The 26608-nt window shown below is 30.2% G+C and overlaps 1 protein-coding gene across 1 annotated transcript; it reads left to right on the top strand.

Moving 5' to 3' along the window:
* Positions 1-23337: 23337 nt before the first annotated feature.
* Positions 23338-24806, top strand: LOC123207149 (cytochrome c-like). The gene is made up of 3 exons (XM_044624425.1): positions 23338-23526; positions 24145-24278; positions 24446-24806. The coding sequence occupies exons 1-3, from the start codon at positions 23415-23417 to the stop codon at positions 24539-24541; spliced, it is 342 nt and encodes a 113-aa protein (XP_044480360.1). The 5' UTR covers positions 23338-23414; the 3' UTR covers positions 24542-24806.
* Positions 24807-26608: the final 1802 nt, after the last annotated feature.

The raw sequence follows: 26608 nt of genomic DNA on the forward strand, positions 1-26608 counted from the left end.
TGTTTTGGTTGCTTACAGTCCACAAATCACACGTGATTGCAATTCTCCCAAAATTTTTGTTTAACAATTTCATTGTCTTGCCCTTTTCAACATCATAAATGTTCATTATGTCCTTCTTAATGGTGTTTCTAGAGACCATCTTGAACAAAGGTTGAATGGTGTTACAAAATCTCTTAAACCCATAATGATCTACTATGCTTAAAGGATATTCATGCAATATAATCATATTTGCAAGGTCTTTTCTACTATGCTTAACAATTGATTTACACCTTCCAGTAGGATCAGTAACAAGAGAGTTGTCAGGTGCATTTTGAAGAGGGCTTGAACAAGAACTATCCAACTCCTGACTTGATTTATTACTTTCATCAACAGACAATTGCATCTGATTACTTCCTACCAGAGTTCCAGTATGAGGACCACTTTCAGAAGATGTTAGTTTTTTAAAGGATTGAGAATTTTGCATGTTAACATCTTCAATATTTTTTCTTTTATTAACCAAAGAGTTTTCAGCAGACATTCCTATCAAATAGTCCAAAATTTAGAATATAAGTTAATATAGAACATAAATATTAAAACCCATAATACGAATCACAATCAATAAACTTTACGTATACTAAAACTAAGTTCAAAAAATTTAATGAAGCTTCTTTATCAAACTAGAATGTAATAGTTAAACATCAGACTTGAAGAATAATATTTATGTAGCTGCACAATAACCAGGCCAAACATAAAAAAATTCTCATCTTTTTTTATTAAATTAACTCTCCTTAGAAAAAGCATAAAGATTGATCCTTTGATAGTGAAGTAAAAGTACCAAATCAGTGGATCAGCTTTTGTATTCCCTTATTATCTACTGGTTTAGCAGTAAAGGAATTAGTCAAACCCCTATCACTTCTCAAAGAAATTAACACTAAGGACAAAAAAACAAAACAGGATATCCACTAGGAATGGATTCAAACCGAACCAGCTCAAATTGGGCTTGATAGTTGATTCGAACAAACTGAGCTTAAACTGAAAATGGATCAGCTCATCAAGCTCAAGCCACATCTTGCAACCACATCAGAGCTAATAATAACCATTTCTCTTTCTAAATTTAAGTCCTGCATCGGTCGTTAGGGGAGTTCGTAGATATTTAGTGCATTGTATTTTTAGTGTGTTGCCTTCGACCCATAAATCATCTGTCAAAAGCATAGCAGTTTCATGCATGCACCATTGCTGCTTTCATTCAATATGAAGTTTAGTTTAATCTGCCTTGTCTATATCACTTTAATGCAGCTATCTGGAAGCAACATAACCACTATGGAATCTAAGTAGATATTATTGGGCTCAGGTCCGCATGGACTACAATTGGACTCCATGCAAAATAGGATCGGGTTTAATCTGAATTTCTAAGAATTGGATTTGCTTTTATTAAACAAATCAAATTTAAGTAAATCTAAATATTTAAATTCAAGCTAACTTAAATATACTTCAAAGTAAAATTATTTTTAAGTTTTAATTTATTGGTCTTGAATTGATTTTTTTATATTTAGATCGCTCTCAAATTAGGTCTCATTCAGACACAGCCCATATTGAATCTGGTTCTTATGCCATCAATAACAATAATTTCTTAAATTCATTATTTCATTTGGCCACTTTGATAAAGCAGCACGAGCCTTGCAGCAAAGTTTATTTAACCCAAAGGGCAGCTAGTAACTATAAGTATGAATAATCATGATTTGGGTATGAATAATCATGATTTGGGACTACATTTGACAAACCAACCACTTCTTACTCAGCTTTACTGCAGTTGGTTGTGGTTGATTCAATTAATCCCTTGTAATTATACTATACACCAAAACATCATCTCATGACACCAAAACAAGCTGGAACAAATTTCCACAGAAATGAAAAAGAAACAAAAAGGAAAAAGGAAACAAAAAGCAATACAACACAAAATTCAAACAATTTCCACATAAACGAAACAAAAAAGGAATATTCAGAAATACAACTTAGGGTTTGAAAATTTTACCTTAATATTGAGAAATTTTAGTCTGTGCTTTGTTTTAGCTTTGGCTAGGAGAGGGAGTGTGTGGCTGTGGAGAGAAAAATGGAAGCTTTGGCTGGGAGAGAGAGTGTGCAGCTGTCCTGTGGAATGAAAAATGGAAGCTTTGGCTGGGAGAGGGAGTGTGTGGCTGTGGAGTGAAAAATTGAAGGAAAAGGAGATTTAGATTTAGGGTTAAAAAGTGAGTGGTAATTTTGTAATAAAACTTATTAAAGTTATAGTTTTAGCAAATATATTATTATATAAGATTTAGGGGAAGGGGAAGGGGAGGGGAGGGGAGGGGTGGGGCGGGGCGGGCCGGGGTGGGGTGGGCCGGGGATATGTGTATCCCCATCCCCTATCCGTCCTGGATTACGAAGATTTTTTTCGTTCTCATCTCCGTCCCTTTCCCCGTTTTTATTAGAGAATTCCCTCCCCGTTAGGGTTGGGGAGGGTCAGGGCTCCTAAAATCGGGTCCAAGTTACCATTCCTAGTTGCAGGTCCCTTTCAGTCTTATTAATGGAGAATCAAATCATATCTGCTGCATTATGCTGCACTAAATCTCAATGATTCAAACTTTTATGTTTTCTAATCCTATTATATATATATTTTGCGTGGAACGCTTTATTTGATAGTTTTTTTTTTTTTTAATCTCAAATGCCTACAGTCCGATATAGTTTCCAATTTCGTGAGATTATGCTCAAAACTTGAAATCCTAAATAAATTTTGTTGAACGGTAGTACCCTACCCACTGAATGTTTCTTGAGAAGTGACAAATCGACAAAAGTGACAACTTATATTTTGACTAGTGAAAAAGAATCCATTGATTAGAGAACATGTTCGACCAGTCGGCACTTTATGTCATTACAACAACAATTTAATTTAAGAATAATTTTAATTTTGTTATAAAATATTATTTTTAAGAATAAAAATAAGATTTTATTTCTAAATGATTATTTTTTTAATTAACTGGAGACCCGTTTGTGTTTGTTGGACTTAGGAGACAAAATTTTAATTTCGTCTCTAATAAGGTAAAATTTATCTTCAAGGACAATTTTAATGTCGCCCCAAAGAGATAATTTAAGAGACAATTTTATTTTTACCCTAGAACGATAATTTTAGAAGACGACATCTTAATTTTATCTTAAAAAATATTAGATTTATTTTTATAGATAATTTTAATTTCGTCTCATAATATCATTTTTAGTAACAATCTTATTTTTATTTCAGAATAATAATTTTAAGGGATTTTAATTTTGTCCTCAAAAATGTAAAATTTATTTTTATAAACAACTTTAATTTCATCTTAAAATATTATTTCAAGGACAAAAAATTTTTAATTTCATCCCTAGTAAATTAAGATTTATTTTTAAGGATACTTTTAATGTCATCTCAAAATGATAATTTTAGTAAACAAAATCTTAATTTCGTTCCTAAAAACGTATAATTTTTTTTTAAGGATGATCTTAATTACATCCAATTAGGGGACAAAATATTCTACTTGTAACACATGATAGTTATATAATTAAATATTTTAATTATTACATTTATGGATTTACAATATTTCGATAATATTTAGTTGTTAGTTGATTTGTAATAGTGACAATTTGATATGATTAATATTTTTCACGTAGTCGAAAATATGTTTTATATGAATTGTTTGATTTCGAGAATTAATATAATTATAAATTTTAATTTATGATAAAAATACTCGTATCAAATTCATCGTATAAACAAGAATTGAAATTTTTTACCTCAATTCACAATGCAATCAAGGATGAAATTTTTGTCTTCAATTCATAATACAATTAAGGACATAAAAAATTGTCCATAATTCACCACTTAATCAAAGACAAAAAATTTTGTCTCTAATTCATTATACAATTAAGGACAAAAAAGTCCTCAATTCTTTACACAATTAAGGATGAAATTTTTTTTTTAATTTATTATATAATTAAGGATGAAAAATTCTATTTGTAATTTATTATACATTCAAAGACTAAAAATTTTGTCTTCAATTCAATGTATAATCAAAGACGAAAAATTTTGTCTCTTATTTATTATACATTTAAAGACAAAAGAAATTGTCTCCAATTTATTGTACAATTAAAGACGAAAATTTTTGTCCCTAAATGTGTATTTTTTTTAATGAAATGGAATTATTTGGGACAAAATGTTATTTATTTATAGATAAAAAATTTTGTTCCAAAATGTATATTCTTTTATGATGAAACATTATTTTGACCACAATGACTGATTATTAAAGATAATTTTTTTTTTCGTGGTAGCACTCTTTGGTAACGCACATTTTTTGACGATTTAATCTTTCATTATGATTGACTTTTTGGAACAAATTTTTGACATTTTGTGGGACGAAAAAATTTGTCACCTTCTATGAAATTTATTGTAGTGTGTCATCTACCCTCAATGGAAAGTAGTAACTTCTTTCCTAATTAGTCACAATCATAAACTTATCATTAATGTAATTATTTAGGAATTTAATGTTTGAATTTGAATTATAGATTTTTACTTGATAGCACTATAATCTCTTCTTTTTATCTTGCAAATATAAAAGATTAATAAGAAAAAAAAAGCTGAAGCATATGAATATCAAAGTAGATGTTATAGAGCCAATCAAATTTATGTACTTTCATCCTAAGTTGTATTGTATTTTATCATTTATAAAATGACATTTATTCACGTGTCATTCAAAAGTATGCGTATGTGTGTTTGATGAATGTCCTTAAATAGGTAGAATCATGATGAAGGAATCAATGCATAACTTGATCGTGAGACCCTTATGAGAAAGGGTTGCTAAACGTAGGTATAATGGTTCTTATCTCTCTTATCTCTCATGGGACAAAGGTTTTTTTTTCTTAATTTAAAATTTTTCCACTATCATTATGTGCTTCTAATGCATGAAAGACCCTACAATGACACACAAATAGATATATGATATCTCTATTTTTCCACTATCATTATGTATGTTTGATGAATGTCTTTAAATGGATAGAATCATGATGAAGGGATCAATGCGTAACTTGATCGTGAGAGCCCTATGAGAAAGGGCTGCTAAACGTAGGTATAATGGTTCTTATCTCTCTTATCTCTCATGGGACAAAGTTTTTTTTCTTAATTTAAAATATTTCCACTATCATTATGTGCTTCTAATGCATGAAAAACCCTACAATGACACACAAATAGATATATGATATCTCTTGTACCCATCCGCTTTCTAATCCCCTCTAGGGTACTCTTATGTAATCTTTGATTCACTTCATCAGGACATTTTCTCGGAGCCATTGATATCAAAACCATTTTATGTCTAACTCTCTCTTTGAACTTATTATTATCACTATATTTGATATATGGATTCATTGTCAGATCCTTATCATTGCTATTATAGTAAATTTGCACAAGATTCTAAATCGCATACATCAATTATGAACGTGAAATCTCATCAACAATTTGTAGTTATAACATTGATAAAATTTTTTATCATCAGTTGATGTAACTATTCCTAAATCTTGAGTTGTTTACCCTTGCCTAAACTACCCTTTCCGCTAGCCTTGAATTTGAGCCAAGTCGGCTCAGTCTCGAAAGTTGGCTCGGCTCAATTTAGTTCAATCTGAATTTGTTTTTATGAACTCAAATCGAATCAAATAAGGGTCAATTCGAAATGGCTTGCAAGACAACTATTAACTGGGCTCGGTCCAAGTAGAGCCATGGCTCATTAGAGTCGGCTCGGAAGACTTTAAAAATTCATTATTATAAATATATATCCTAACATTTTCTCTCTCATTTATCTTCACTTTTCACACATGAAATCCTAACTTCTTCCACTGCCATTTCTTATCTTCAAAAACACCCACAAATATCGCAACTTCTTCCACTACCATTTCTTACCTTCAAAAACACCCACAAATATCTTACCTTCATCAAGCGTCCATTGTCATTTCTTATCTTCAAACATCACCATTTTGAGACTCAAAACAAGCAAACAAACATAAATCCATCTTGATCTCTCTCCTTCTTTAGATCTTTCTTCACATTGTCTTGTCATAATATTAATCATTACAACCATTGAAATTTCATCTGAACTAACCATTATTCTGATTATGTATCTGTCTTGTTGTCGCCAATTGGTATGGTGCATCATATTTTCATCTTCAACAATAAAAAATCTAATTGAAGCCCTAATATTTTTGTTTGTTAATTAATTCATTAGAGATTTATATTGGAGTTTGTTTGATTGTTTATAGGTTTGGTGGTTGGCCATAAGATGTTCGTGGGTTGTTAGAAGATTTAGATATCCTGTGTACATGATATCTTATTGTTGTTTTCTCATGATTCCATTTATATTTTTTCCAATTAAATTTTCTAACTTCATGAATCTAAACGTTTTGAGCATTTTTTTTATGTGTTCTACAAATTAGACTTGGGTTTTAAAGTAACAAAAAACAAGTTTTTAAATTTGAGCTACAAATTGTTGTCACAAACTTTAAGTCATATATTCGAGCTATGAACTTGAATCGAGCCATGAATCTCATTTTTATTTTTCAAACAGAACTCGAGTCAACCCATGTTTAGAGTCGATTTTGTTTGAATCCACCCTTACCTGCAGCAAGGACACAATCAACCCTCACTCAATGTTTTTTGAAACAAACTCAAGGCAGGGAAAGAATGAGTACACAAATATGTGAAATATCCAAACTGAAGAAAGCCCAAGTGAGTGGGAAAGCTATGATCATGTATGATGCCTCAATATGCCCATGTGGAGCAATAATCTTATATGTTGCAATGGCGATAAAACCTACTCTTCTTATCGATTGTCTTTAAAAGACAAAAAGACGATTTTTTATTGTGTCATCTTCTTTCAAAGAGGATTTGGACTTCAAACTTCTTTCTTATGTTATGGACAAGCATACCACGTGCATCATCAAGTTCTCACCTACACTAACAAACACATTAAGTTAGTTCACTCATAACTAAAAACTCTCAAAGGTAAGCGACTCACTGTCTTGTGAATTGTTGTAGACACTCTTTCAATCAATTAATAAAATGAAGCTTTAATAGTATCAAAAGACTCAAATATGCCTGAAGTACAAAAGCTTAGGCCAGTCGCTCTCTTTTTATAGCCACATCAAAGTAAATCAAAGATCAATCACAATCATTCAACACAGTTCCTAGATACGTATCAACCATCTTGTGAAGCAAACGAAGCACATTCAATCAGATTTTTTGGAGAAGTGGAACAATATGACCAAAGTGTGGCTTGAAGGGTGAAAAGTAATAATTATGCTAGTTAAGGCATCCTTATCACAAAGATCTTGTAAGACTCTGAATTACTTAAATCATTTGAAGACAAAAATTCTCATCAATAAAATTTATTTGACAGAGCATATTGGTATGTACACTCGTCCAATGCTTAAGTAAATCATTGTGATTAAAATCATGTGCTTATCTTTAATCTATCCTTTTTTAAGGGGCATAGTTCGAGCATATGGTCATTAGGGAGAATGTTTTGGTTACCTTCAGTTACGAAATTCTACACCTTGTTTTCATTTTTCTTGCTTTGGAATTCAAAAAGTTCTTGTTTATCACATTTAGTTAATGTTAGGGAGAGGCCACTAGAAAAATAGGATCACACTTATTATGTTACAAATAAAAATTATTATTTTCTTTCGGTCTTTTTATATTTTCTCTTCTTTCTTAAATTATAAGTATTCATTTTGTTTCAAGATTTTTTTTACTACAAAATTGTGAATGTAAGTATGATATATTTAAGACAAACTTAGACAAACAAAATAAATAATACTTTGAAGGGGTTTAACTAGTCATGCATCTGATAATTACGTATTATTTGTTTTCTTTTTTGTGTTTCTAGACGACCATATTTTAGTTTTCAAGTTTTCTAATATTGTTTTCAAACTTGATGATTGATATCATGAGTAATTATAGGGTTAATAAAGTGAAGAGAGTGGGAATGCGCTACAATAATACTATGCATACGACTTTATGCACAAATAATGATATATTATTATGTAATTATGTGTTATTTTATCTTTAATTTTCAACTATTCAACTATATGATAACATGTCATTATTTATATAAAAATTGTGTACAAAAGTTATGCACATAATACTATTCAATATGCTAATGTGATGTTGTAGACATGATCATGAGTAATTATAAGGTTAATAAAAATAAAACTTATGACGATAGAATATTTAATTTTAGCCCAAACTGACATGTTTTTAGTTTTCAAGTTTTCAAATATTGTTTTCAAACATGATGAGTGATGTAATGAGTAATTATAAGGTTAATAAAGTGAAGAGAGCGCTAATGTGATAGGAGGGTTTTTTTTATAACTTTTTAAATTATGTGGCCCATTTGGAGAAGAATGAATGAACATATGAGATTTAATTTTAAAGGATTAGTAACAATTAAGACTAAAGAGTTAGCTTAAATAAATTTTGGGCTTGCATCTAGAAAAACCTGACTCACTGGTGCGAGCAAATGAATGTGAATGATATGACTTTATGACACTAATATATGATGAAACTTTTCTTTATCTAAACTTGCATGTATAATATCTATCAGGTTATGATCAATGACTAGCTATAGGATTAACAATTAAACATATCTCCTGCTTATCAATCATTCAGGAGAATGAATAAACATTTTACTTAAAGACATTAAGAACTTTACAAGGTAATACATCTCAACAACATCTATTGGAGTTTTTTTTTTAATTCTTCCCTGTATGTATAAGCTGAAAATCTATCATTTTCTACCAAATCAGAATCATGTCATTAATGTAATTATTCTATTTTAGTTCAATTATAATAAGAATAGATCTTGAAAATCATATATGAATTTGGAATATCATATTCAATTATTTAAATATGACTTCTTATATTCGTCTTATAAATATAAAAGACCAATATAGAGAAAACAAGGAAAGTGATACATGTACACCGATACATACACGTAGAAAGAGATATTTCTCCTAAGAATTATCTTCAGATAGAGTAGAATACCTTTATAGATATCAAATTATTTTTTTTAAGACTTTTGTCCAAAATTGAGTCATTCTGAGATTACATTTTATTATATCTACTTGATCAATAACATATGATGGATATAGATTTTCAACCATCAGATTGAACCATGTTAAAAACTCTGTCTTATTTTCTTTATATTTTTTTTATCTCTTATGGTTGTAGATATCTAGATTAATTAATTTATTCTTATCACTATTGTAGCGTATATTATGTAAGATTTTAAATTACGTACATCAATCAGGGGCAAAAAATTTCATTGATAGTTTGACACTTAAAGGAAGCCCTCGACCCTTTAGTATTGCAAACGTTCACCAATTGTCATTTTCTAGCATACCAATCTTTCTAGATAGCCCAAGAAAGATGGCTTAGAATAGCTCTAGATGACAAGAGCTCTTTGAAATCCAACACCAACTTGGGACAGCCTAAGCTGCCATTGACAATCAGCAAGCTACAATGGTTGAAGTTTATTAGCCAACCTATGATACGGTTATGTAATCAAAATCAACTATGTTGATATCTCCAACACCACCCAATGGACATGTAATGCTAGCCCAATACCATTCCCATCATCAAGAGGCCTTGTTTCCACAAAGGAAACAATCGTAGAAGCATCTACTTCATGTCCAATTACCACTCATTTTGGTCGACAATGATGGCCACATAACACCACCAGAGAAAGGATATAGGATCCCTTCTGATGTGCACCATCTCCTGGGTTTACGGTCTCCTAACAAAGACCTCTACAGTTAAGGAGACAAGAGAGTGCTCATGTGCATAAAACGTTAAACCCTAATCCCAAGGCACTAACATGTCAAGTAACGGTTCAAAACTGGTAAATGACAGAATCTGCAACCTCAACTACCCAACCTTAACCTTATAGGACATACAACCAAAATTCAACTGGGATAAAATTCTTTTTTCACCCATTTTAACTCATTTTAATTACGCATGATTAAGGAAAATATTTGGATAACACCGTCATCATAATCTTGAAGTATTTGGATGTGTATGAAATTGAGATAAATTGGGTTTATCCAAATGGATAAAAATAAACCCGTTTGGATATCTTTTGGCCCATGTACGAATTGATTTAATGCTGGTTCTTGGAGACAAATTCTTGCTTCCTGTACTCATGAATTACGGTTTAGTTCTTGCAAGAATTAGTCCTTGAAACTTGATGATTTGTGGACATGAATATGCATCTGTTAATGTGTGCTTTTATGCTGTAATTTCTTGGTTTCGTTCAGCACTTGCAAACAAAATCAAGCTCTGGAAATCTTGGGTTTAATTAACGGCTTAGATTTTCGGGGGCTGGTTCGTGCGGTTTCATTTATTAATGGGTTGATGCATGCTGGGTTTTTTTCCTTTTATGAATGTAGGCGGGATGTAGTGACGTGGTTGATTATTAATATGGCATGCCGTGAATGTTTTCGATTTTTAAAACTTTTCCTTGTGCTTTAATTCATGAGTTGAAGCTGTGTAATATGTGCTGGAAAATTCCAGAGAGGATAGGCCATGTTTTGGCTAGAAAATCCACCCATCGGGGATGCCGATGAGCTTCTGAGAGGTTCCTCATAGGACATCCGCACGTGCTTTTGAACGTGATATGTTGGAGTTGCAAGTCCGGATGGGATTTATGGCCAAAAATTAATTAGGCTGCAAGTTGGCCCAAGAACCAACCTATAAAGAAAAATTAGGCCATTGTGTGACGCTGTTGGCTGGACGACAGACATGTTTGGGCCGGAAAATCCACCTACTGGGGATGTCCACAAGATTGCAATAGGTAGCTCATGGGACTACTGCACGCGCTTTTGAGCATGATGTGTTCCGGTTGCAAGTACAGATTGGTTTTCTAGTGGAAAAATTAGTCCGCACGTTGTCTGAGAATCAGCCTATAAAGAGCACATGTTTTAGTTGGAAAATCTACCAACTGGGGACACTAACAAGCTGTTTAGAGGATTCCCGTGAAAGTATCACACACGCTCTTAAGCATGATACATTCGAGTTATGATTTCAAAATAGATTTTGGCCTAAAAAGTAGGCCGCAAATTGTCCCAAGAGTCAGCATAAAAATTCCTTTTGTGATTGTCGATTCTTAATTTTTAAGAAATTTCTTTTCTTTTGTCACAAATAGATTTTAAAATAAAATTTCATGTGTAATAAGAAAAAATACGCCAAACTTTAATCGATTTTGGTGATGTTCGCGCAAACTCCGATTGGAAAGAATCATATATCACCCTATCAATTCATACATTCAACTACGATTGAAGATGTGTTACACTTTGAAGAAAAAAATATATATATAGACATATATTAATTACACATGGGTTGAACATGACTTAGAATAGAATATTATACGAGTTATAATCAATGACTAGTTACAATATCATCAACTAAATATGTCTCTTATTTGTCAATCATCCAAAAGTATGGATAAACTTTTTATCTAAAGACAATAAGAAGAACTCTACAATGTAGTGCATCTCACCAGAATCTACAAGATATTTTTCTTATTCTCATATATGTCTACAAGGAAAAATATATCACTTACTATCAAATCAAGATCACATTGTTAATATAATTATTCTATCTAAGTTTAATTAGAATGGAAATAAGTCTTAAGAATCAGATTAAAATTTGGAATATTCATATTCAATTATTTGAATGTAACTTCTCATTTTTGTCATATATATAAAAAATATCAATACAAAAGAAAAAGTGGAGAGATATATATACATAGATACATACACATAGAGAGAGATATTATCCTTAGAACCTTTATCCACAAGTCCTTCTTAGGATATATTTCATTGTACCAACTTAATTAATAACATACAATAGACGTAAACTTTCGATCAACAAACTAAACAATATTAGAAATTTTGTATCTTATTTTCTTTATATTTCCTTTTATTTGGCATGGTAGTGGATATAAATATTAATTAATTAATTTTTATGTATATTATTATAGTTTATCTTGTACGAGACTTTAAATTATATATATTAATTTTTAGTAACTAGAATTTTCATCAGTAGACACAATTCTTACACCTTTTGGCAATTTTAGGACATGTATTCAATGCATGTCTCTATATTTTCTTTCAAAATTTAAACTTTACTAAATTAAGGAGCGAAATTGGCTTTTGTCTCTTGTTTCCTTGAGTGAGGTGAGAACGCATTAGTGTTTAAGAGAGAAGGGAGAATTCAAGGGAAAAGAGCCAAAGGGCAGAGGGTGTCCACGGCAAGCACATTAGTTTTTTTCCCATTCACTTTAAAATCTTCCTAAAGTTTCTTGTAAGTGTATTGACAAGAGGTGACACATTTAAAGGATCTCAGAAATTTTTTGACATAGGGTTCGAAATTTTTATGAAAAAGTTTGTATTAATCATATTTTAAATCTTAAATTGCATATAATGCATGGTTAATATAAGCTATAAATCAAACCAAAGTATTAATTTTTTATTTTAAATTTTTTAATAAATTGCATATTATTTTCTATAATTTTCAGTGATTTATATATGCATGTTATTTCCTAAAACTACTAGTATTTAAATTTTATTTATTTTTAATTCTGTCATACTTTATTGAAAAGTTGAATAAATTTGCATGCATGTTGTCGTTCTATATAATGAGAAACAGGAATAATTCACTTAAGAATCTTAAAAATATTTTAGTTGTTTAAATAATATTTAATTAAATGATGATGAGTTAAGATTATATTCAAAGTTAGGGTTAAGAAAACTTTAAGAATGTGCGAGGGGTTAACTGAAATTTGTAGAAAAATTTGTGAGCTCATGAGAATCTCTTGAAATTGGGTCATGGCATTGCATATGCTTTTAAGGGAAAATTATATTTTATTAAAGAAATCAATGATTCTTATTTTGGCAAAATCATTTAAATTTGAATTATTTTGACACCTTAAGGAAATATGTTAGGGTAAATCCGAATATGGAATTTTATTAAATGCCTATGAAACTGAATAATGTAGTATTTGATAATTTAACTAATGTTATATTTAAACGATATTTATTAATTTATTTTATATTTAAAACAAAATAAATTTGAAATAAATTTAAATGTTACGTACATAGGTGTAACCGAAACTAAATTTTTTTATTTTTAAGGTTGAATTTTTTCCAATGACAATATGCTATTTTTTAAAATTGTTTATATTCTAATATTCAATTCTTTTACACGATAATTTGATGTAATTTTTTTTTAATTTTTGTTTTCTTATTGGCCTCAAAGAAAATTATTTATGATAGTAGTTTGAGGTGGCTTGAGTCCAATTTTTTTAAAATTATAGGGCATTTGTTAGTTTTTTAAAGTTGTAGCGGTAGACCCAAAATAAGTTTGCAGTACCCGATTCAATTTAATAAATTGGGCTTGAACCAAAATTTTAAGCCCAAATGGATAGGTTCAAAGTCCAAACCTGAAATTTTTTTCGTACAGGCCCAATTAACAGCCCTATTAACTAACATTGTGACATATTGGTAATGTTTTATTAATTATTTGTCTGTAATGTTGCCCGTTATTTTCCAACTCCCCAATTATTCTTACAATCCATATGTTAACATCTTATATTATAAAATTATTATAACTTATCATGCAAATACAAAGATCGGGCAATGCAGGATAAAGAGATATCTACCTCATCTAGCAGTATAAGTTTAGTCAAGCTATTCTCGAGTTATTGGGGCTTGACTTGACTAATATTGAGTTGAGTTCGAGCTTGCGGATCGTTGGTTTGGTGAACTCATAAGTTAGTTCAATAAAAATATCAATAAGTCCTAAAAATTTTTAAATCTTATACTATAATTTAAAAATGAAGGAGTTCAAATGCAACGTAAATTTTTGAATCAATCTTAAGTTAGATTAACTTGTCTTGAGCTTAAGCCCAAGCTAAGATCTCACTAACTCGATGAGTTTGAGATCTTACTAAAGTAATTTAGTCAAATTCAAATGAATCGATACTCAACTTAACTCGACTATATTACACCTCTATCTATATCCCCACTTACACGGGATTTTTGTTCTTATATTTATTTATTTTTTGAAATTCTCTCTTCACACAAGATAAGACTCGTTATTAGGATAAAACTTTCATTTTAGACAATACTAACACCTTTATTCACTTTTGTACTATTATATCTAATTTGAGTAGGGAAAAAATTTATCACTTCCAAGATAAACCCAATTAAGGCATGATTATCTTTGATTTTTTTTTTCCCCAAGACAACCCAAATGAGGGCATGCAGGTCCACCACAAATTGTTAAATTTCAAATGATATCCTGCAAAATTTCAATATAACCCTACATGTTTCTCAAATTTTCAAAATGATCCCAACTTAAAAGTTTCTTTATAAGAAATGTTGTTGTCCTTAATATATTATAATATCTATAAAACTTTGTATATTCACTTTAAATATATAAATAAATATATATTTTATATGTGTCATCAAGTCATTACGTGATTTTGAATTAAAAATAAAATAATACACAATTACCTGATGATATATCATATATATACTCAAATATATATATACATAGCAATTGTTTTTTTCACCCTTTTTAACTAATTCTAATTACGCATGATTAAGGAAAATATTTTAATAACGCCGTCATCATAAAGTATATTTAGACTACTATGTATTTCTAAACCATTAATGAGTGTTCCAACAATATAATCTAATCTAACATGATTTCTTCAAAACGTTTGTGAAAAAAAAAAAAACATTTTTTATATATAAATATTCCACTTACAATTTTGAGGCTCAATCCAAGATCATACCAAGCTCCTCTCACGTCTTCTTTTTTTGCTCTCCTAATTAACCAAATTGATACATGTGATTAGAACCCATAAATGACAAAGAGAAATCAAATACAACTCCTAAGCTTAATAGTTAACAAAGGTTGAGAAAATGAAAGAAAATTTTTGACACCTCTAAGCCAAACCTTTTTCCTCCACCTTTTTCTTTTCTTCCTCTTTCTCTTTTTGCTCTTTTCTCCCTCTTTCTCCTTGCTTTTTTTTTTTTTTTTTGGCTTTCTCAATTCTGTCTCTTGGCTTATGGCCTGTCATTCAATGCCAGGATGGAACGAAAATCATGGATAGACTTATTTATGCAAAAGGTTAGGTTGTTTAATAAGTTTAGGCCAACCATACTTTAAGAGTAAGGTTCACCACCATACTTGGATGTCTCATATCTTTCTAACATAGTATTATTCCTCTCTCCTTCATGCCCAATTAAAGCTCACATGTCTTTATTTATTTATTTATTACTCCAAATTAGATATATTAATAGGCTAGGTCGGGTCACATGTTGGGTCAGACCAGGCAAATATTTGCCATTTGACAGGCTTTTGTGTTGGGTTAGCTCAACAAAAACACAAGGCGTAGGGCACAACCTAAAGGCTTTAGGATCGTGCCTCTATGGCCTCTTAGTGAGTCAATCTACTAAATTTTATAATTTTTCAATATTTTTAATTTTTAATTAATTATTAAAAAAATATAATTTTTACAAATCATATCAAATCAACCCACTAACCTTATCTCACAATCCACTAAACCTACAAACCTAACACAACCTACTTTTTTTCAATGTTGAGCCAATGTGGACCGTGCCAAAATTATTTGAAACCTCTACTTCATATGGTCAATTTTATTTAAAAAAAAAAAAAGGCCAAAGGACTTATTCCAATCCAAAGTATGTTATTTTCCTAAGTCACACTCCTTTAGTTGTAAAAATTTCAAATACCCATATATAAGGGGTTAAGTTTGTTTGTTTTAAGGGCAAAATCATTATTTCATTTATAATATTAAAAATAAACTAAAATTTAATTTCTTTTTTCCCTTAAACTCTAAAAACTAAAAGTTTTCCCCTTAAGTCATGTCTTAAAAAATGACATTCCCCCCACTAGAATTTAGTTTTAATCTCCGATGCCAAATCCGACACCATCGCTAGTGACGAAGAGTCTCTGACACATTATCATGCTCCAACGGTAGCTCTCTCCTCCTCTAGAACTTCAACTGAAGAAAATCTTGTTTGGGAAGATGAAGACAAGATCTTTGTCACTTGAACTTCTGAAGGAAGGGAGAGAGACCATCGGAGCATGGTGATGCCTTAAGAACTCTTCGTCGTCGACAATGACATTGGATTTAATGTCGGATATTGAAAACTAAACCTTAAAGGGGAAAATGTCATTTTTTTTAAATTTAATTTGAGAAAAAACTTTTAATTTTTAAGGTTTAGAGGGGGAAAAGGAGATTAGATTTTAAGAATTTAAAATTTTGTTAATTTTAGCTATTTATGAGTAAGTGTTTAGAATTTTCAAAGTTAATGATGAGAGAAAATTTGGTAAAACAACATAGTTTAAGTAATAATAAGTCCATGGGCTATTTAAAAAAAAAAAAAAGCGCTCCAATCATATGTCATGTGAATCACCTTTAGTAACTTCAATGAATTAATATTTACTCATTAATCTACTTGACAACATGGACATTATTAAAATAATTATTTAAAGTTTGAGGGAATAGGTAATTAGGGTGTTACATAAAGCAACTATTTGGAATTTAAACTTAGAATACATTAGTTCTTAAAGATCTACTCATAGAGATAATTTAGTTATAATTTTTCAATAGTTTATCCATATCATATTTATTGAGATTTTATTTTTACTTATATTTCATTTTCTTTAAATGATAATGAATTTATTATTATAAATTATGGATTTAAGTTTTTTTTTTTTAATCTTTTGCACTTTTAAATATCTTGGTTGTAAAATATCTTGGAATATCTCTAACTCTTCCATATACACTCGTTAGTGCTTTTATGTAGTACTCCTGTTCAGAGAATCTTGTTTAGTTATATATACCTAGATATATAATTCTTAATTTTCACTTAATATGATTAATTAAATTACTCATTATAGAGGTTTATACGCTTTTTAACTAATATTCCAAGAGTTACACCGATGTAGCCAATATACATATATATACTGAGCAATGTTATAAAGATCCATTTTAAGTATACAAATATGTACACGTTTATATATGTCATTATTTAATTGGTGATTATTTTATTCTTAATTTAAAATCACATAATTATATGATAATATATATAAGTGTATACATAATTGTGTACTCAAAATAAATATATATAGTTTTATTGATATACAATTCATTAAAATTGTCTCATTATATGAAACATATTTGACCATCATTGACCATAATGAAAAATCCATAGTTGTGATACTATTGACTAGAGATCAATTTTATGGCCATTCTCGGAAGCTACATCGATAGATTTTAGGAGGTCTACCAACTGAAAATTTGCCTACCCACATTCGAACTGCAATTCGTTGACAGTAAGCCAAAATTTATTCAACTTTTTCTCAAAAACTGAGGTTAGTATTAAATGATTTTGTTACTTATTTTAAGGTTTATGGTGATGTTGTGCATTTCAATTTAAATTTTTGAATTTTACGTATGAAGATGACCTTTTTTTTTTTTGTTGTAATTGAATTTGTTTGTTAGTTTACGGTTTTTTATTTTTAGTTCTTCTATATTATGATTTGTGGTTTGAAATTATGATTCTGACCAAAAAAAAATTAAAGACTTTTCAATTGGTAGGCATGAAAACCATTATGCCTACTAGGTAATTACGCCTCCCTTTATTGTTCATCAATAGGGTGTATTTGGTAGGTATTGTGCCTATTAGGGGCAAATGGTATTTTGCAAGCACAATGCCCACTAGAAGGTTTCGTTTTATTTCATATGGGGGGCGCGGGGGGGGTGTTGGGGAGGGAATGATACTTTCTACAAGGGATAAATTGATAGTTTTCTTTTTCTTGATATAAGTATTGTTGTCAAATATTCGGTATAACTATTTTGTTAGGTAAGTGTATATATATATATATTTTCGTTTAAATTAATTAAAATTTTGTTTTTTCATAAATTAGCATTAAAAGCCCAAAAGAAAATGAGGACAACATAAAACAATAACTTTGATGAAAAGGGTAAGAGATACCAATGAGTGCATCACTTCGGAATGCAACAGATGGTATATGGGCATAAAAACACGATTGACAAGCTTCATAGAAAGCCAAGTGAGAATAAAAGGAATCTTTTTTACTGAGACTTGTTTTGGTTCATTTTTAGATATGGAGGAGCATCTTTTCAACATCGTCCTCATCCATTTGTGTTCCTTCATCAAATCAACTATATTAGACTAAATAGAGTAGATGGCTATCTTAACTTGTTGGAGTTCACCTTAGTGATAAGGTTGAGGCTTATTTATTCGAATGATATACAATCATATGTGTTTGTCTTAGGGATAAATCAACTTAAGAATATGTACTTTCTTAGATGTAGTTTCATTATATATAGGGATTTGTATATGGTTTTTAAGACAAAGACATGGGAGGATAACAATAATGATGTTGTCAAGATTGTTGTACTAGTGGCGGATAATAGAAAGTTGATTTTTCCTTCTCACGTTAGTCGATTATTAGACAACAATTAGTCATTATCCATGCTTCTTATCCGTTCAGAGCTTGACTACATATTTTATGAGGCAAGCCATATAAAAAAGTACAAGGAGGTTGCCCTTTGATATCTCGCTTTTGTAAAGGTCCTTTGACCATTAATCATGTGCTTATGGGATTTTTGCTAAAATTCTAGGTAAGCATTTCTCATTATTGTATCTATCATAACACCCACAAAACATTGAAAGGTTATTTTGGTCTATTTATATATTTGATATGTGTTTGTAGATTGGAAAGTGAGTAAGCATTAATAAGAAGTAATTTTTGGCCTGATGTACAAATGTGCATAGAGGATACATGTGCATTCATCAGTTTGTCATACAAAAACTTACACTGGTAGATGTATAGGAGAGGTCAACAGTGCATAAGGGCTACTTAACTTATCTTATGCACATTCAAACACTTAAACTTAAAACACCTTTTGGGTTCTAAAATTATGTTATGATATTATACATGAAACATTTATATCCAGATACATACCTTTACATAGAATATGTATTCGAAGAGATGTGTCCAATTCAAACTTTCTTTTAATACATGGTAAAATTACAACATCATTAACACTTAATATGCAGTGTGCAAAAATGTGTAAATGAAAATACCTCTATAATATAAATAATAAACATATCAATTCATACATCTCAAATGTGTGAAATCAAATGTCATGTAACCAATGCATATGCTAATACATTATCCACAAATGTAAATACATAAAAACCCAAAATATCAAAATGACAAAAATGCACCTCAGCCTCATGCAACCTTTTAAGCTAGATCATTGATTCCCAGCATACCTCGCTACTCACCTTGTTTACCTGCAAAGCCACAAAAGGAATATATGAGTGAAAAATACTCAGTAAGTAGGTGACCTTTCAGATTCTTACACACAATATCTCAAAATCTGGTGTCTCATCTCTATCCTATTAAGTGGTTATTATTATTGGATTTTTTCGACCTCTCTATATGCTGATTCATTTCCTTATGGCATCTTCATATGCTATCTTTATAAGCAATGTCATTTTGGATGACTAGTACTTAAGCTTTTCTCATCATTCCCGATGCCTTGTGAAAGCACATGGCATTTTAGATGTCTATTAGATAAGTGCACCTTGCACATTATTGATTGGGTTTTAGGCTAACTAATATTGATACCTTAGTCACACGAAGAATTTGATTGTTGTTCTTCTCGTACCATGTATGCATAACTATATATGGAACTGCTAACTAAATTACCATTCTGGGATGACCCTTACTATAGGTACGTATATGATGCATCTCACTAACCATATGATGAACTAACTAGTGCCACTCTCCTTTACCATGCATACTTGAACTAAATTTAGTGGCTAATGCACTTTATCTTCAAGTGCTTAATACATCTCATAGGTATCTAACTCTTTCTTAGCTCTAATGTTTTCACATATAACATCACTTTTGCACACAATTGGTGGTTATCTATATGTACATCATTTTCCTTAACTTTCATAAGTTCAATCTGAATCTACTTCAATCAAGGTTTGTATCATCTTCCACACAACCACACATGTTTTATTAGCTAGCTATCTAGTTTCGCCTTCAAAATGGTCTTTCAAACCTTATCCCCACTTTAGCATATAACATAGAGGTAAAATTATCTTTTTATACTATATGTACAAACATGACTAGCCCTTGCTCCCTATGCCTTTATCTTAATCCTTGCATGAGCATTCGACCTTAATTGTCATGGACGTACGTCTATACTATTGTCTAATGGTTGCTCTAACATCTATCTAACGTCCGTTAAGTCTTGATCCTTTGGGCCATAACCTTGTGTTCTTCTCCCACACGGGTGTGTGTCTTGAATGTCATGAATGGGCGTGTATTCTATATTACATGACCATCCACAACCTTATAACCTAGCATAAACGTGCATCAACTCACGAGAAGTCGTTGCCTACATTGAGAATGCACAAGTGTCCATGCATGCATGCATAGTTGTGCATTAGCATATGGAAAAAATTTGTCTTCCCCGTTTCTACAAATTCCGACCAAATAGCTCACTTCTATATTTCTAAATCATTCATTCAAAGTCTTTGGCACCCTAAAATATGTTTCTCATATCTTGTAACCCACAAGCGCTCTTTAAATCCACATATCATGCATTATTCATAAGTTCACACAACAAGCATAATATATATATATCCAAATAAATATCATAAGGGTTAAATAGATGACACAATTGAAAATGAAAAGTTATTACATTTTTTAAATATCTTATCGAATTGTTAAATTTCAATGTTTTAAATTAATTGATATTTTAATTGTGTGACAAATATCAAATAATAACTTATTTTTATACAGATAACCTTAACATAGTGTTTAGTTTGGGAACATTTTATTATAAAAATAAAATATTATCACAAATTGGATTAACTAAAAGCCTTATGAGTATAAATTAATAATGCATTTGTGTAAACTAATATGTATATATAATTATTATGTTTAATTAGTCTTAACAAAATAATAATAATATATCATTTTACCTAAGTTTCTTTAATGTGTTACACTAAATTAATTAAGTAGGGCTAAAATTATAACAAAATCAAAGGTGTCTTGATAATCTTTTAACATCTAAGAAAAAATTATAATTATATCAATAAAATTTTATATATATATATATATATATATATATGTGTGTGTGTGTGTGTGTGTATACAAATAAGTATACAAATAATATATTATCATATGATTGAATAATTTTAAATGAACGATAAAATAATACTCAATCACATTATGACAAATAATGTATGTACGTATTTGTGTGTTCAAAAGTATATAAACTAGCATTGCTTTAATCATATTATCTACTAAATTACTTGTTATATCAACTTAGTAATAAATTATTAACATAATCTTTTATTATCTAATGAACAAAAAAATGTAATTTCAATTGTAAAAACATATATTATCAGAGTAATATTTTATTCCTCCAAACCGAACACATCTTAAGGGGTATTTTTATGATAATAAAATTATATGTACCTATTTTGAATACATAAATAGTTGTATACTTGATATATGTTATCAAGTGTTAAGTAACTTTGAATTAAAGATGAAACAACACTTAATCACATAATGACACATAATATATGTATTTGTTCATATACTCAAAAATAGATATGCATAACATTGCTATTCATATAAAACCTTAATCACCTCATTTGAAGTATTGAATCATAATTAAGTGAGGGTTAATATTTGGCCAAAAGACTATTTCCCACCCAAGGTTTGTTGAAATGATAAATTACCATCCTTTAAGTTTCAAAAAACTAAATTCACACTCCTTATCCACTTTTGTTAGTGGATTATGTGAAGTGAAAGGGCAATAAGGTCATGTTACATAGATTTTCTTTTTTCTCTTTTCATTCTATTCGTTTTATAGACTAATATTTGGCCAAAAAGCTATTTCTCACCCAAGGGTTGCTGAACTGATAAATTGTCACCTTTTAAATTTCAAAAAGTCAAATTCACATTCATTATCTACTTTTGTTGGGGAATTTTGTTAAGTAAAAGAGCAATGAGGTCATGTTATATAGATTTTTATATTTTCTCTTTTCATCTTATTTGTTTTATAGATTAATATTTGGCCAAAAGACTATTTACCACCCAAGGTTTGCTGAAATAATAAATTATCATTATTTAAGTTTCAAAAAACCAATTTCACACTCATTATCCACTTCTATCAGTGAATTATATTAAGCAAAAAGATAGTAAGGTCATGTTACATAGTTTTTTCTATTTTCTATTTTCATCTTATTTGTTTTATTTTTCTTCCCCCTGTCTTCTTTTTTTCTTTTTTATTTTCTCTTTTCAAAATTTATTAGCAAACTACGATATATAAAAATATTAGGAGTATTAGTGAATATTTTTAGGGGCCTTTTTTTAATTTAAATTTGAAGCATAGATGCTTTTGAAAATTTTAAAATTTTAATAAGTCTCTTAATAGTTTTATAAATAATTATAATATCTCAAAGAATTGACCAAAATACAATATTTTAAAATTTACTAGAGTTTTGCTTTTCTAAAAGTCCAAATAATAAATTTTTTAACTGATGATAACATATTTATAATTTGACATTTATATTAAATTTTAATAAAAATTTAATAATTTTAATAAAAAGATAAAACATTTATTTATAAAAAAAAAACTTAATCAATTCACTTGCAAAAATAGATAACCAATGAACCTTGACTTTTTTAAATTTAAAAGTCTGAAAATTTGTCGTTTTATCAAATCTTAGATGAGAAATAGTTATTTGGCCTTAATATTTCACCTCGATTTCATGAAATTGAACAAGAATTGAATTTTCTCATTCCATTATGTACTATATGTAAATATTTGGAATAAAGTAGAGATTTTTGTTTCTTATTTATGGTGTTTCCTTTGGATGGATTGGTATAAAATCGGGTCGGATTTATATCCATATTATCATTCTTAGCCTGCCACCCAAGTCACGCTTGTATTCCAACGCAGCTTTGTATATACCATATAAAAATGGACGGTCAAAATAGATGGCATGCTTCTTGTCACCTCTAAAAACTCGACACGTGCACCTCCTTCCTAAGAGAGTCATGGCAAACACGTGCATTTTTTCTGGAATATTCCACGAAACTTCCCAGGTCTCTGGGAAACCAAATAAAAATAACAACTTTAAAAGCGACTTGACCAACCCAAACCCTAGCTTTTGTCTCTTTACATCTCTCTTTTTCTAGACTTTTCTCTTTGTGAAGTCCATACGATATGGCGTCGTTCAATGAGGCTCCTCCCGGTGACACTAGGGCTGGAGAGAAGATCTTCAAGACCAAGTGTGCCCAGTGCCACACCGTCGAGAAAGGCGCCAGTCACAAGCAGGGTGAGTTGCTTTAACATCTTTGTCTGTTGATCTGGTTTGGTTTGATTTTGATGTGTATGGATCTGAAAGTTTTTTGGACGGTTTTGAATGTGGGTGTTGGGAAAGAAATGTCTCTTTATTTTTATTATTATTTGAGTATACGGGTTTGTTAGTTTTTATTCTTTTTGTTTATAGCATTGTTTAAGATTAAATTTTCCCTGTTTATATGGTTGGAAAAATTGGCAAAAATATGTGAGGGTGTTGTGAGTTAGAATTTAAATTGACTCTGCGTGTTAGGAGATTTTGTCATGCAATTTGCTTGTATTTGTTCGATTTGCTAATGGATTTGTGATTTTGCATAGTTTCTGGGGTTCAAAAATCTGGTTAAAACATGTTAGGGAGTAGGTATTTGAATTCTTAATTGAATGTTGCTTTGGAAATTCGATTTTTTTTTTTTAATTTTAGGGTTTGTTAATATATGTTTGATTTGTTATAGATAGGTGTTGTAAGGTGATTTAGAAAAGTCTGATGCCATTTTCAGTAATTCATAAATACTTCACGCAATGCAATGCAATGCAATGTAATGTTGAGTTGAGCTAATAAACTGGGGAAATTTATTGAAATGGATGTAATTTGCAGGACCCAATCTTAATGGACTGTTTGGAAGGCAATCTGGTACAACACCCGGATACTCCTACTCTGCTGCTAACAAGAATATGGCTGTGATTTGGGAGGAAAAGACATTGTACGATTACCTGCTCAACCCCAAGAAGGTATTATCTCTTTTACTACTCAATTGTATAAATCAATCTCTGTATTTCATGGAAAAATAGGCGGTCTATGTGTTTAATCGTTTTCAAATGTTATACTTTTCCGAGTTAAAGTTGCTTCCAGAGTATTTTCCCATCTGCTTTCCTGACACTTTTTGAAACCTGTGCAGTACATTCCTGGAACGAAGATGGTTTTCCCTGGTTTGAAGAAGCCACAGGAGCGTACCGACCTCATTGCATACTTGAAGGAATCCACTGCTGCTTGAAACACATGCTGACGCTCTGTTTTCCCCTACCATGCCATGCCATGCCATTTTGCTGTTGTTGGAGATTTTTTCACAAACCGGAGATAGTACTATTTTTTTATCCAATAAATCAAATAGACTATATAGGCCACTAGCCCTGCTCTCTGTAAAATGGGCATTGCTAGTCATTGTTTATTTGAGATAAAAGGTTGCTACATTGGCAAACATTTCAATTCAATTCAATTTTCTGGTTATAATTAATTTTTCATGAATACTTTTTGGTGAATCTTTTTCTTGCAAAATGTCTTCCGTTTTATCTACATTTTGGATTGAAAGTGCTGTCATCAAAGGCATACGACTACCATACCTCAAAATAGTTTGAGTGATTAAATGAGTTTTAATGTATAAATGTGAATAGGATTAAATCTTTTTTAATAATATATTAAAATTAAAATTTTAATTTATATGATTTAATAATTATAAGATTGACTATCAATTTTAGAATTTGATCTATTTGATATGAGTGGTTTTCTCTTCGAAGGATGGTTTGTCTTTGGTGTAGTTCTTCTGTTACTGAAAAAAATAAAAAATAAAAAAAGCGTTACTACCAGCTCATCATTCCTATTTTATACTTTATGTGCTGTGAGTCTTGATGCCTGTTAGTAGCTCTTTCCTTTGCTTTTTTAGCAGCGTTTTAGTTTTTCAGTACGTCGCCCTATTTATTTAGCGGCCTTTACTCATTCCTGGTATTTGGCTTTACGATAAAAACAAATTTATGTATAATCAATAGTGTGCTATCAGAATGACATATAAATCCTACATGTACACTGTTAGTAGATCCAATTTGTCAGAGATTTGGCAGTATTGTTAATCACTGTTAGAGTTTTGAGCCCATGATATAACAGAATTTGGGTTTTTCTTTTTATTTAGGCCAAAGGATTATTTCCTGTCCAAATATGTTGATTTTTTAAAGTTTTCTTTATTAATTTTAAAAATTTTACTTTCTTATTCATAATTAATTAAAATTAATAGAATCTTAACCTCAAAAAAATTAATCTCATTTTTCTTTCTAAAAGTTTAAAAATTAATATTTTATTCCCTAAGTCAAATTTTAAAAAATCTCATTTCTCCTCCTAGAGTTTAATTTTAAAACCTTGTCACTTTCTTCAGCACCATCGTCGGTCATCTCTCTTTTCTAACGATTTTCCTTCCTCCAATGGTCTGCCTCAACTCCACCCCAAACCCTCCAACGTCGAGAGAAGTCATCTGGGAAGAGAAATTATCTTTTCAGACGAAAACGAGACCACTCGTCTTCCTCTGGGAAGATGATTTCTCTTCCTAAATGACTTTTCTCGACTCCGAAGGGCTTAGGATGGAGTTGAGGCAGACCGTCGGAGAAAAGAAAACCGTTGGGAGGGAGAGACGATCGATGATAACATCGAAGAATGTGATGTCATTTTGAAACTAAACCCTAGGGGGGCAATATGATTTTTTTAAACTTAGTTTAGGGGAGAAAAATTAGTTTTTTTAAATTTAGAGAGGAAAATGAAATCATATTTAAGTTTATTTTTAATATTAAATATAAAATAATGATTTTGCCCTTAAAATGAATAGATATAAAAAGTTATGAATAGGTAAATAGAATTTTTAAAGTTAACAGGGAAAACTTTGAGAAATCAGTATATTTGGGTGGGAAATAGTCTTTTGGCCTTTTATTTATCTCGTTTTATGGTATCTGAGCCATGGTGACCATGGTTCTATTCTTGCGTTGTGAATAGTACATCCTATGATGGTAGAACTGCCTCAACTGGATGATACATCTTTCAACCCTTTAATTAATTCTTAATCTTTCTACTTTGAGGTTAACTCTTGCATCTATGTACTGTTATGATTATCAATTTCAGATGTTAAAGATATCGATTATATATTATTATAAAATTAAATATTATTTTATTTCTCATAAAAAATTATTTAATTATGATAACTTATGGTAGGATTACTTTGTTGGAAAAATAAAAATTGAAATAGGAACCAGTTGGTTACTAAGACATAAGAATTGGAAACTTAACTCAATAGTTTTCACTTTTT

Source organism: Mangifera indica, unplaced genomic scaffold (assembly GCF_011075055.1).
Source record: "Mangifera indica cultivar Alphonso unplaced genomic scaffold, CATAS_Mindica_2.1 Un_0062, whole genome shotgun sequence".
Classification (NCBI taxonomy): domain Eukaryota; kingdom Viridiplantae; phylum Streptophyta; class Magnoliopsida; order Sapindales; family Anacardiaceae; genus Mangifera; species Mangifera indica.

What these genes read in the sequence shown, in the direction of transcription:
- LOC123207149 (XM_044624425.1), top strand. Translation starts at nt 23,415, where the DNA reads ATGGCGTCGTTCAATGAGGCTCCTCCCGGTGACACTAGGGCTGGAGAG. An exon ending in AGGCGCCAGTCACAAGCAGG is followed by an intron (nt 23,527 to 24,144) that starts GTGAGTTGCTTT and finishes TGTAATTTGCAG; the next exon opens with GACCCAATCTTAATGGACTG. An exon ending in ACCTGCTCAACCCCAAGAAG is followed by an intron (nt 24,279 to 24,445) that starts GTATTATCTCTT and finishes AAACCTGTGCAG; the next exon opens with TACATTCCTGGAACGAAGAT.